The sequence below is a fragment of the Nicotiana sylvestris genome, chromosome 6 (assembly GCF_000393655.2).
Source record: "Nicotiana sylvestris chromosome 6, ASM39365v2, whole genome shotgun sequence".
Classification (NCBI taxonomy): domain Eukaryota; kingdom Viridiplantae; phylum Streptophyta; class Magnoliopsida; order Solanales; family Solanaceae; genus Nicotiana; species Nicotiana sylvestris.
Window position 1 is genome coordinate 139006198 of NC_091062.1, and position 12373 is coordinate 139018570.

The window sequence follows — 12373 nt, forward strand, 5'->3', positions numbered from 1 at the left end:
GTCTAAACCGAGTATGAATTACTTACCCAAATCGCCCAGGTGAAAATCTCTTCAAAAATCGCAATCTCCCGAGCTCCCAAGTCCAAAATATGAATTATGGCTAAAGCCCTCGATTTTGGGTTTTAAAAATCTGCCCAAGGATTCCCTTAATTGCGAACGCGGTCAAACCTTCGCGTTCGCGAAACACAAATTGATGTTGACCATTTTTCCTTCTTCGCGAACGCGTCCCCTTCTTCGCGAACGCGAAGGCTCAGCTCCCAGCCCATCGCGAATGCGCCCCCCCCTTCTCGCGAACGCGCCCCCCCCTTCTCGCGAACGCGTAGATCAAGACCCCAGCCCTTCACGAACGCAGGACCTCCCTCGCGAATGCGAAGACCAAACCTTCAGCTCTACGTCCTATCCCTTCGCGAACGTGATAGCCAGTAGCGAACGCGAAGAACATTTGGTCTGCAACACACCAACAATTTTTCTGCAACTTCAAACACCAAGAAATGGTCCGGTTAACCACCCAAACTCACCCGAGGCCCCCGGGACCTCAACCAAACATACCAACATATCCTATAACCTCATTCGAACTTGTTCCAACCTTCAGAACGCACAAAACAACATCAAAACACCTATTTCTCATCGGATTCAAGCCTAAGAATTTCAAAAATTCTAAAAATACGCTGTCGATCAAAATGTCTATCAAACCTCGTCCGAATGACCTAAAATTTTGCACACACGTCACATTCAACACTAGGGAGCTACTCCAACTTCTGTAATTCCATTCTGACCCTCAGATCAAAATCTCGCTATCGAACCGGAAGCTTCAAAAATTCAACTTTAGGCAATTCAAGAATAAATTAGCTACGGACCTCCAAAACACAATCCGAACACACCCTTAAGACCAAAATCCCCCAACGGAGGTAACAGAACCATTGGATTTCCATTCCGAGGCCGTCTTCACACTTTTCCGACTACGGTCAACTTTCCAACACTTAAGCTCTCATTTAGGGACTAAGTGTCCCAAAACTCTCCGAAACTCAAAACCGAACATCCAGGCAAATCAAAATAGCAGAAATAAACTTAGGGAAAGTAGTAATAGGGGATCGGGGCGTTAATTCTTAAGACGGCCGGCCGGGTCGTCGCATCCTCCTACACTTAAACATTTGTTCGTCCTCGAACGAGCATAAAACATACCTGAAGTAGTGAAAAGATGAGGGTAACGGCTGTGCATATCCTGCTCGGTCTCCCAGGTCGCCTCCTCGACCGACTGGCCCCGCTACTGAACCTTTACTGATACAATGCTCTTTGACATGAGCTTTCTAACCTGCTTGTCCAATATTTCCACTAGCTCCTTAACATAAGGTAGATCCTTGTCCAACTGGACTGAACTGAAATCCAACACGTGCGGCGGATCACCGTGATACCTCCGGAGCATCAAAACATAAAATACCGGATGAACTCCTGCCAAGCTGGGAGGTAAAGCAAGCTCATAAACAACCTTCCCAACACGCCTCAATATCCCAAAAGGGCCAATAATCCTTAGACTCAACTTCCCTTTCTTCCCAAATCTCATAACGCCCTTCATAGACAAAACCCGAAGCAGGACCCGCTTTGATACCAACTTGTCACGACCCCAGTTCGCCCTCCGTGAATCATCGTGACGGCACCTAGTCCTCTACGACTAGGTAAGCCTAACAAATGCAGAACATATACGAAACTTGCGGAAGAAATAATCAAAAGCCAAAATAACCAAATGAAAACAATAATTAAAATGTTGCTCGGCATATACAATACAACACTCTCAGAATCAAGTACACTATCCCAAAACCCGAAAACTCACGGAAACACAAGCCTTTGGAATATCTAATAGCCTAACTCTAGAATATCTAACAAGAAAGAAAAATACAGAAGGGCAATGTTTAACAACTAGAATAGAAAGGGACTCCTCGGTCTGCGGACACGGCAGATGTACCTCGAAGTCTCTAGAGCAGTCGCCTCCTCAAGGATGGTAGGCCTGAGTAGCGGTACCTGGATCTGCACATGAAAAACATGCGCAGAAGGGTCATGAGTACACCACAACGGTACTCAGTAAGTGCTAAGCCTAACCTCGGTTGGGTAGTGACGAGGAAGGTCAGGGCCTTACTGAGATTAAATAAGATATAAGGGTTAACAGTGTGGAATAAAATAGTATAAATAAGTGCAACAGCAAGAAATAACATAGGATTGAAAGAACAACAACAACTAGAACAGAGACAAAATAAATCACGGGAAGGAAATACAGCTCAACATAGTGATAACAACCGAGCATCTTCCAAGATACCGTCCTGTAGTCCCAATTACAATTGTCCAGTGGATCTCCCGGGATACCGTCTCGTAGTCCATCAGATATATCCGAAGGATCTCCTGGGATCCCGTCCTATAGTCCAACTATCAGTGTGCGGGGATCTACCGGAATCCCGATCCGTAGTCCCTAAATATAAATACCCAGTATTGGGGGAATCTACCGGGTGTAGTCCCGTAGTTCTATATAACTGTGCAGGGGGATCTACCGGAATCACACATCTGTAGTCCTAAATAAACAGACAAGGGAGAGCTACCGGAATCCCACATCCGTAGTCCCAATGTAAATACACAGCAACAGCAGGAAAATATTCAGAAATAGCAATTTCATATTATGGAAACAAGTAACTCTATCCTAGCATGCTGCATGGAATTCAAGTAAAGCAGATTGAACAAATAAAGCAATTAAATCACTTAGACATGCTTTCCTAAGCTAACAACAGGCTTAATAGTACAAGTAATAAAAACATGAAAGAAAACATACGAGTAAATACTTAATGAAAATCGAATTTCCAACAATTTGCACAAGTACGCATTCGTCACCTCACGTACAAGGCATTTCAATTACCAAATATATCAATCCTAAGGGGAAGGTCCCCCACAAAAGGTTAGACAAGCCACTTACCTCGAATCGACTCAAAATCAACCCGAGACCACATTCTTGCCACGAGTACTCGACTCCAAATGACCTAAATCTATTCAATTCAATTGCATAATATAAATAACACTTTAAGTAACTGATTCTACAATTAAAGTCTAAGCTAATATGCAAAATTATGTAAAATGACCAAAATGCCCTTCAGGCCCACATCTCGGAATCGGGTAAAATTTATATTTTCAGAATTCTCACAGTCTCATGAGTCTAACCATATTAAAATTATCTCAATCCGATGTCAAATCCCCAATCAAAACTCAATTTCTTGGTCTAAGAACTTTTCCCCCAATTCCCACCAAAAATTCGAAATTAAAGGATGGATTTAAGTGTAGATTCATGGATATTAGTCTAACCCGAGTATGAATTACTTACCCAAATCGCCCAGATGAAAATCTCTTCAAAAATCACAATCTCCCGAGCTCCCAAGTCCAAAATATGAATTATGGCTCAAGCCCTCGATTTTGGGTTTTAAAAATCTGCACAGGGATTCCCTTAATCGCGAACGCAGTCAAACCTTCGCGTTTGCGAAGCGCAAATTGACGTTGACCATTTTTCCTTCTTCGCGAACGCGAAGGCTCAGCTCCCAGCCCATCGCGAACGCGGCCACCCTTCTCGCGAACGCGTAGATCAAGACCCCAGCCCTTCGCGAACGCGTGACCTCCCTCGCGAATGTGAAGGCCAAACCTTTAGCTCCATGTCCTATCCCTTTGCGAACGTGATGGGCAGTCATGAACGCGAAGAACAACTGGTCTGCAACACACTAACAGTTTTTCTGCAACTCAAACATCAAGAAATGGTCCGGTTAACCACCCGAACTCACCCGAGGCCCCCGGGACCTCAACCAAACATACCAACATATCCTATAACCTCATTCGAACTTGTTCCAACCTTCGGAATTCACAAAACAACATCAAAACACCTATTTCTCATCGGATTCAAGCCTAAGAATTCTAAAAACTCTAAAAATACGCTTTCGATCAAAAAGTCTATCAAACCTCGTCCGAATGACCTGAAATTTTGCACACACGTCATATTCAACACTACGGAGCTACTCCAACTTCTGGAATTCGATTCCGACCCTCGGATCAAAATCTCGCTATCGAACCGGAAACTTCAAAAATTCAACTTTCGGCATTTCAAGCCTAAATTAGCTATGGACCTCCAAAAAATCATCCAAACACACCCTTAAGCCCAAAATCACCCAACGGAGCTAACGGAACCATTGGATTTCCATTCCGAGGCCGTCTTCACACTATTCCGACTACGGTCAACTTTCCAACACTTAAGCTCTCATTTAGGGACTAAGTGTCCCAAAACTCTCTGAAACTCAAAACCGAACATCCCCTACCGAAACTTAAGGAATTCAATTAATAGGGGATTGGGTCATTAATTCTTAAGACGACCGGCAGTGGCCAAAACGTCCTCGAGGGGCGACCTTATTTCGATGGTACCCCCTACCGGCAGTGGTGCCATCCTAGAGGCGGAGGGGATGCCCGTTGTGAGCGTTCAAAAACTATTTTGCTAGAGGGATGGAGTTTCAAGTTTGTCGTTACTATTTCGGGTCGCCCATCGACATCTCGGCCGAACCGCGCCCCTTCTTCGACCAATGAGAAGGGGAATGTCACGACCCTAACCCCAAAATCGGTCGTGATGGCACCTCTCGTGAAGACAAGGCCAGCCAGTCTAAACTAATTCATATTTTAAAGCAGTTAATTAACACAAATATAGTATAAACATGGTTTAATAATACTAAATAGCGGAAAATATAGATAAAAATGCGGAAATCCAGCCCGACACGGCCCTAACCGGGGTGTCACAAGTCATGAGCATCTATGAGTCATAATACAAGTCTGCTAAATCCAATAACTAGTACCATGTCCGTAAAGAATATAAAAGACGAGATAATAGAGACACGGGGCTGCGACGTCAATAGCTACCTCGTAATCCCTGAATGCCGCCTGAAACTGGAGGAATCAGCACTCAGGAGCAGAACCAGCAATGCCTGAATCTGCACACATGGTGCAAGGAGTAATGTGAGTACTCTGACCCAGTGAGTAATAAATATAAATAATGACTGAAGATAAAAAATCACATAAAAACACAAGACATTCCATACTGAAGCAGAAAAATCACTTTAAACAGTAAAGCAGTGAGAAATCAAGTGAAAATCCCTTTTTCCAACAAGTAAAACAAGTAGTTTATAAGTGAGTAACAAAATGGAAATTCGCCTATCGGGCATGGTATCAACAAATCCTCCCCTCGGACAACATCTCAAAATAGTACCAGCCCCTCGGGCTCAATATCAGAACAGTAACAGCCCCTCGAGCTCAACATCAGAATAGTAACGGCCCCCTGGGCTCAATATTAGATCACAATGGGTACCCGCACTCACTGGGGTGTACAAACTCCGGGAGGGGCCCCTAACGGCCAAGCGCAATATCAAGCCATCTCGTGGCATCAAATTTAGGCCCTCGGCCTCATATTAATCAAGCCACCTCGTGGCGTATATAAGTATCTCAGGCCCTCGGCCTCATATCAGTACTAGTGTATCCTTACAACTAGGCCCTCGGCCTTTAATCAGTCCAAAATCATCACAAGCCCCTCGGGCAATAGTAAAACAATATTTCTCAGCTTAAAACATCATTTAGAATATCATTTAAATCTCAAAACTAAGTAAAATGGCTGAGTAGTAAAACAGTGGAAATATAACAGGACTGAGTTCAGAATCTTTAGAACGCTCAAAACAACATCAAAGCACAAATTTTACATCGGATTCAAGCCTAAGAATTCCAAAACTCTCGAATTGCTTTCGATCAAAAAGTCTATCAAACCTCGCCCGAATGACCTGAAATTTTGCACACAAGTCATAAATGACATAATGAAGCTATGAAAATTTTCAGAACTTGATTCCAACCTCGATATCAAAAAGTCAACCCCCCGGTCAAACTTCCAAACTTAAATTTCTTATTTTCTCCATTTCAAGCCTAATTTAGCTACGGACCTCGAAATAAATATCCGGATACACTCCTAAGCCCGAAATTACCATACAGAGTTATAGGAATCATCAAAAACCCATTCTGGGGTAGTTTACATATATTTCACCTTCCGGTCAATTTATTCAACTTAAGCTTTCTTTTTGAAGACTAAGTGTCTCAATTCATTTCAAAACCTCACCGGATCCGAACCAATTACCCCGGTGAGTTATGTAACAACTGTAAGGCATGAATTTAGCATTAAATGGGCGAAATGGACTGTAATATTCAAAACGACCGATTGGGTCGTTAATCCTCCCCCTCTTAAACAAACGTTCGTCCTCGAACGAGTTTAGAAAAATACCTGGAGTCTCAAATAGGTGTGGATATTTTGTTTGCATCTCCTGTTCAGTCTCCCAAGTAGCTTCTCCGACTGGATGGTCTCTCCACTGCACTTTCACTGAAGCTATGTTCTTTGACCTCAACTTTCGAACCTGTCGATCTAAAATTGCTACTGGCTCTACATTATAAGTCAAATTACCATCCAACTGAACTGTACTGAAATCCAAAACATGGGACGGATCCCCAATATACTTTCGGAGCATAGATACATGAAACACTGGATGAACACACGATAGGTTAGGTGGCAAAGCGAGTTCATAGGCCACCTCTCCGATCCTTTTAAGTATTTCAAAAGGTCCATTATACCTAGGACTCAACTTGCCCTTATTCCCGAATCTCATAACACCCTTCATAGGTGAAACTGTTAGCAGAACCTTCTCCCCAACCATGTAAGACATGTCGCGGGCCTTCCTGTTGGCACAACTCTTCTGTCTAGACTGCGCCGTGTGAAGCCGCTCCCGAATCAATTTAGCCTTGTTCAAAGCATCCTGAACCAAGTTAGTACCCAATAGCCTAGCCTCCCAGGCTCAAACCAACCCACCAGAGACCGACATCGTCTCCCATATAAAACTTCATATGGAGCCATCTGAATGCTCGACTGGTAGCTATTATTATAAGCAAACTCCGCTAGGGGTAGGAACTGATCCCAAGAACCCCCAAATCAATAACACACGCGCGCAACATATCCTCCAATATCTGAATAGTACGCTCGGACTGTCCGTCCATCTGAGGGTGAAATACTGTACTCAACTATACATGTGTACCCAACTCTCGTTGCACTGCCCTCCAAAATTGTGAAGTAAATTGAGTACCTCTATCTGAAATGATGGAAACCAGAACACCATGCAAACGAACAATATCCCGGATATATATCCTTGCCAACCGCTCTGACGAATAGGTAGTACACACAGGAATGAAGTGCGCGGACTTGGTCAGTTGATCCACAATCACCCAAATAGCATCGAACTTCTTCAAAGTTCGTGGAAGTCCAACAACAAAGTCCATAGTAATCCTCTCCCATTTCCACTCAGGAATAACCATCTGCTGAAGCAAGCCACCCGGTCTCTGATGCTCATATTTCACCTGCTGACAATTGAGACACCGAGCTATAAATCCCACAATATCTTTCTTCATTCTTCTCCACCAATAGTGCTGCCTCAAATCCTGATACATCTTCGTGGCACCCAGATGAAGAGAATACCGCGAACTATGGGCCTCCTCCAGAATCAACTCCCGGAGCCTATCCACATTGGGCACACAAATCCGGCCCTGCATTCTCAACACACCATCATCACCAATGTTCACATCTCTGGCATCATCATGCTGAACTTTGTCCTTAAGGACAAATAAATGCGGATCATCATACTGGTGCTCTCTGATGCGATCATATAAAGAAGACCGAGAAACCACACATGCTAATACCCGACTAGGCTCCGAAATATCCAACCTCACGAACCGATTGGCCAAGGCCTGAACCTCGACTGCAAGAGGTCTCTCCCCAACTGGAATATATGCCAAACTCTCCATACTCACTGCCTTTCGGCTCAAAGCATCGGCCACCACATTGGCCTTTCCCGGATGATACAATATAGTGATATCATAATCCTTAAGCAACTCCAACCATCTCCGCTGCCTCAAATTGAGATCCTTTTGCTTGAATAAATGTTGAAGACTGCGATGATCAGTGAACACCTCACAAGATACGCCATACAAGTAATGCCTCTAAATCTTCAATGCATGAACTATGGCAGCCAACTCTAAATCATGAACGGGGTAATTCTTCTCATGGGGTTTCAACTGACGAGAAGCATAAGCGATAACTCTACCCTCCTGCATCAACACACAACCGATCCCCACTCTCGAAGCATCACAATACACGGTATATGAACCTGAAGCTGATGGCAAAAGAAACACTGGAGTTGTGATCAAAGTTGTCTTGAGCTTCTAAAAGCTCTCCTCACACTCGTCCAACCATACAAATAGAGCACCTTTCTGAGTCAACTTGGTCAAGGGCGATGCGATAGATGAGAATCCCTGAACAAACCGGCGATAATAGCCTACCAAACCAAGAAAGTTGCGAATCTCTGTGGCTAAGGATGGTCTAGGCCAACTCTGAACCACCTCTATCTTCTTTGGATCAACCTGAATACCCTTACTGGACACCACGTGCCCCAAGAAAGCAACTGAACTGAGCCAAAACTCACACTTGGAGAATTTTGCATAAAGCTTCCCCTCTCTCAATCTCTGCAACACAACTCTCAAATGCTCTGCGTGCTCCTCCTGACTACGCGAATACACCAAAATATCATCAATGAAAACTACGACAAATGAATCGAGATAAGGCCAGAACACACTGTTCATCAGATGCATGAACGCTGCTGGGGTATTGGTTAGCCCAAAAGACATAACAAGAAACTCATAATGATTGTATCTAGTCCTGAAAGTTGTCTTAAGAATGTCTGAATCCCTGATCTTTAACTGGTGATAGCCTGAACGGAGATCAATCTTGGAGAACACACTCGCTCCCTGAAGCTAATCAAATAAATCATCAATGCGAGGCAAAGGATACTTGTTCTTCACTGTTACCTTATTCAATTGCCTATAATCAATGCACATTCTCATTGTGCCATCCTTCTTCTTCACAAATAGAACCGGGGCACCCCAAGGTGACACACTAGGCCGAATGAACCCCTTATCTAGGAGTTCCTGAAGTTGCTCCTTCAATTCCTTCAACTCCGCTAGTGCCATACGATACAACGAAATAGAAATTGGCTGAGTGCCCGGCACCAAGTCAATACTAAAATCAATATCCCTGTCCGGTGGCATACCCGGCAAGTCTGTAGGAAACACATCAAGAAAGTCCCTCACAACTAGAATAGAATTAATACTGGGAGTCTCAGCTCCGATATCCCTCACAAATGCTAGATATGAAAGACAACCCTTCCCAACCATACGCTGGGCCTTCAAGAAAGAGATCACTCTACTGGGAACATAGTCAATCACCCCATGCCACTCAATCCGTGGTACACCCGGCATAGCCAAAGTGACTGTCTTAGCATGACAATCAAGAATAGCACGACACGGAGATAACCAGTCCATGCCCAAAATAACATCAAAATCCACCATGCTCAATAACAATAGATCCACTCGGGTCTCCAGACCCCCAATAGTCACCACACATGACCGGTACACACGGTCCACAATAACAGTATCGCCCACCAGGGTAGATATATGAACAGGTAAAGCAAGATATTCACGGGGCGTACCCAAATAGCGAGCAAAGTATGATGACACATAAGAAAAGGTGGAATAGGGATCAAATAGTACAGAGGCATCTCTGTGGCAGACTGAAACAATACCTGTGATAATAGCATCTGAAGCAATAGCATCGGGTCTGCCTGGGATAGCATAGAAACAGGCCTGACCGCCCCCTGATCGACCTCCCCCTCTGGGGCGACCCCTGGCTATCTGACCTCCACCCCTAGATGGCTGGGCGGGTGGTGAAGAAACTGGTGCTGAAGCCGATGACTGACCCCTCTACTGGGATGAGCTAGCAATACGGCGAGGACACTGCCTCCATATGTGGCCAAACTCGCCACACTCATAACAACTCCCAGGTGTTGGGGAAGGGGACTAAAGAGAACCCCTCGCACCGGAGTGACTAGCAGATGCACTTGGAATAGAAGAACCCTGAACTGATGGAGCACGAGATGAAGTCTGAGCTGGGAGAGCGCTAAGTGATGACTGGCCCTATTGAGATCCATGATAACCATGACCTGAAGATACCCCACGATAACCTGGGCAAGCTGACTGAGCAGGCCTGAATGAATGGCCTCTACCATGCTGAAACTAGCCCCTCGAAGGAGCACCACTGTAACTGCCCGATCCTCGAGGCCTCTTGGCCTCCCTCTCCTCTCGCTCATGAGGGCGAACAGACTCAATCTCACGGGCGATATCAACCACCTCCTCAAACGTAGCACCCATTACTCTCTCTCTCTAGTCATAAGAATACGGAGATGATAATTAAGGCAACCAACAAATCTCCTGATCCTCTCTCGATCTGTCGAAACCATCCAGATGGCATAATGATCCAACTTAGAAAACCTCAACTCATACTGTGCTACAGTCATATTCTCCTATCGCAACCACTCAAACTATCTACGCAGCTCCTCTTTGCGATATTGCGGCACATACTTCTCCAAGAAGAGAACGGAGAATTGCTGCCAAGTAAGGGGCTGCACCAACAGGCTCACGCCTCTCATACGCCTCCCACCAAGTGAAGGCAACCCCAAAAAACTAAAAGGTAGTAAATGCCACACCACTAGTCTCAAGAATCCCTGTTGTACGAAGCATCCGCTGGCACTTATCCAAGAAACCTTGGGCATCCTCGCCCTCTGCACCGCTGAATGTCGGAGGCTAGAGTCTACCAAACCTCTCAAGTCGACGCTGCTCATCATCTAGCATAACTGGTACTATAAACTCTTGAGCTGGTGTAACCGGCTGGGCTGGAGGTGCCTCCGGCGTCTGAAGTCCCTACACTACCTGCTCAGGTATGCGAGCAACGAGAGTCTGGGTGCCTTCCCTGGCCTGTGAAGTAGCTGCGGCTGTAGTGGCTGAAATCGCCTGAGCCAGGCTAGTGCAAACTGATAAGATCTGTGCCAAGGCCTCCTGAAGACCCGGAATCACAATGGGCACTGTTGGTTCCTGATCTTGAGCTGGGGCAGCTGGTGGATCAATATGTGCTGCCCTCATTGCCCTGCCTCTACCACGACCGCGTCCTCGACCTCTGGTGGCCACAGCTAGTGGCACTACTGGTCGTCCACCTTGTCTGGTAGCTCGTGTCTTCACCATCTGTGAGAGAATAAAATAATAGAAGTTTAGTACTCGGATCAACAAGTTCGCAAGACAAGAATTTCAAGAATATGAAGTTTTCCTAAAGGTTTGGCAGCCTCTCGAGGATAAATACAGACGTCTCCGTACCGATCCGCAAGACTCTACTAAACCTGCTCATGACTCGTAAGACCTATGTAACCTAGACTCTGATACCAACTTGTCACGACCCTAACCCCGAACCCGGTTGTGAAGGCGCCTCTCGTGAAGACAAGGCCAGCCAGTCTAACCCAATTCATATTTTAAAGCAGTTAATTAACACAAATATAGTCTAAACATGGTTTAATAATACTAAATAGCGGAAAATATAGATAAAAATGCGAAAATCCAGCCCGACACGGCCCTAACCGGGGTGTCACAAGTCATGAGCATCTATGAGTCATAATACAAGTCTGTTAAATCCAATAACTGGTACCATGTCTGTAAGGAATATAAAAGACGAGATAATAGAGAGACGGGGTTGCGGACGTCAACAACTACCTCGTAATCCCTGAAAGCCGCCTGAAACTGGAGGAATCAACACTCAGGAGCGGAACCAGCAACACCTGAATCTGCACACATGTTGCAGGGAGTAATGTGAGTACTTCGACCCTGTGAGTAATAAATATAAATAATGACTGAAGATAAGAAATCACGTAAAAACACAAGGCATTCCATACTGAAGCAGAAAAATTACTTTAAACAGTAAAGCAATGAGAAATCAAGTGAAAATCCCTTTTTTCCAACAAGTAAAACAAGTAGTTTACAAGTGAGTAACAAAATGGAAATTCGCCCCTCAGGCATGGTATCAACAAATCCGCCCCTCAGAAAACATCTCAGAACAGTACCAGTCCCTCGATCTCAATATCAGAATAGTACCAGCCCCTCGGGATCAATATCAGAATAGTAACAGCCCCTCGGGCTCAATATCAGAACAGTAACAGCCCCTCGGGCTCAATATCAGAATAGTAACGGCCCCCCGGGCTCAATATCATAACAGTAACAGCCCTTCGGGCTCAATATCATATCACAATGGGTACCCGCGCTCACTGGGGTGTACAGGCTCCGGAAGGGGCCCCTAACGGCCCAAGCGCAATATCAAGCCATCTCGTGGCATCAAATCTAGGCCCTCGGCCTCATATCAACC

At 45.1% G+C, this 12373-nt stretch overlaps 1 protein-coding gene across 1 annotated transcript; it reads right to left on the minus strand.

Moving 5' to 3' along the window:
- Positions 1-4956: 4956 nt before the first annotated feature.
- Positions 4957-6755, minus strand: LOC138871376 (uncharacterized). The gene is made up of 2 exons (XM_070149248.1): positions 6320-6755; positions 4957-4991 (listed from the first exon to the last, which is right to left on the minus strand). Exons 1-2 carry the CDS (start codon positions 6753-6755, stop codon positions 4957-4959), a joined length of 471 nt encoding a protein of 156 aa, XP_070005349.1.
- Positions 6756-12373: the final 5618 nt, after the last annotated feature.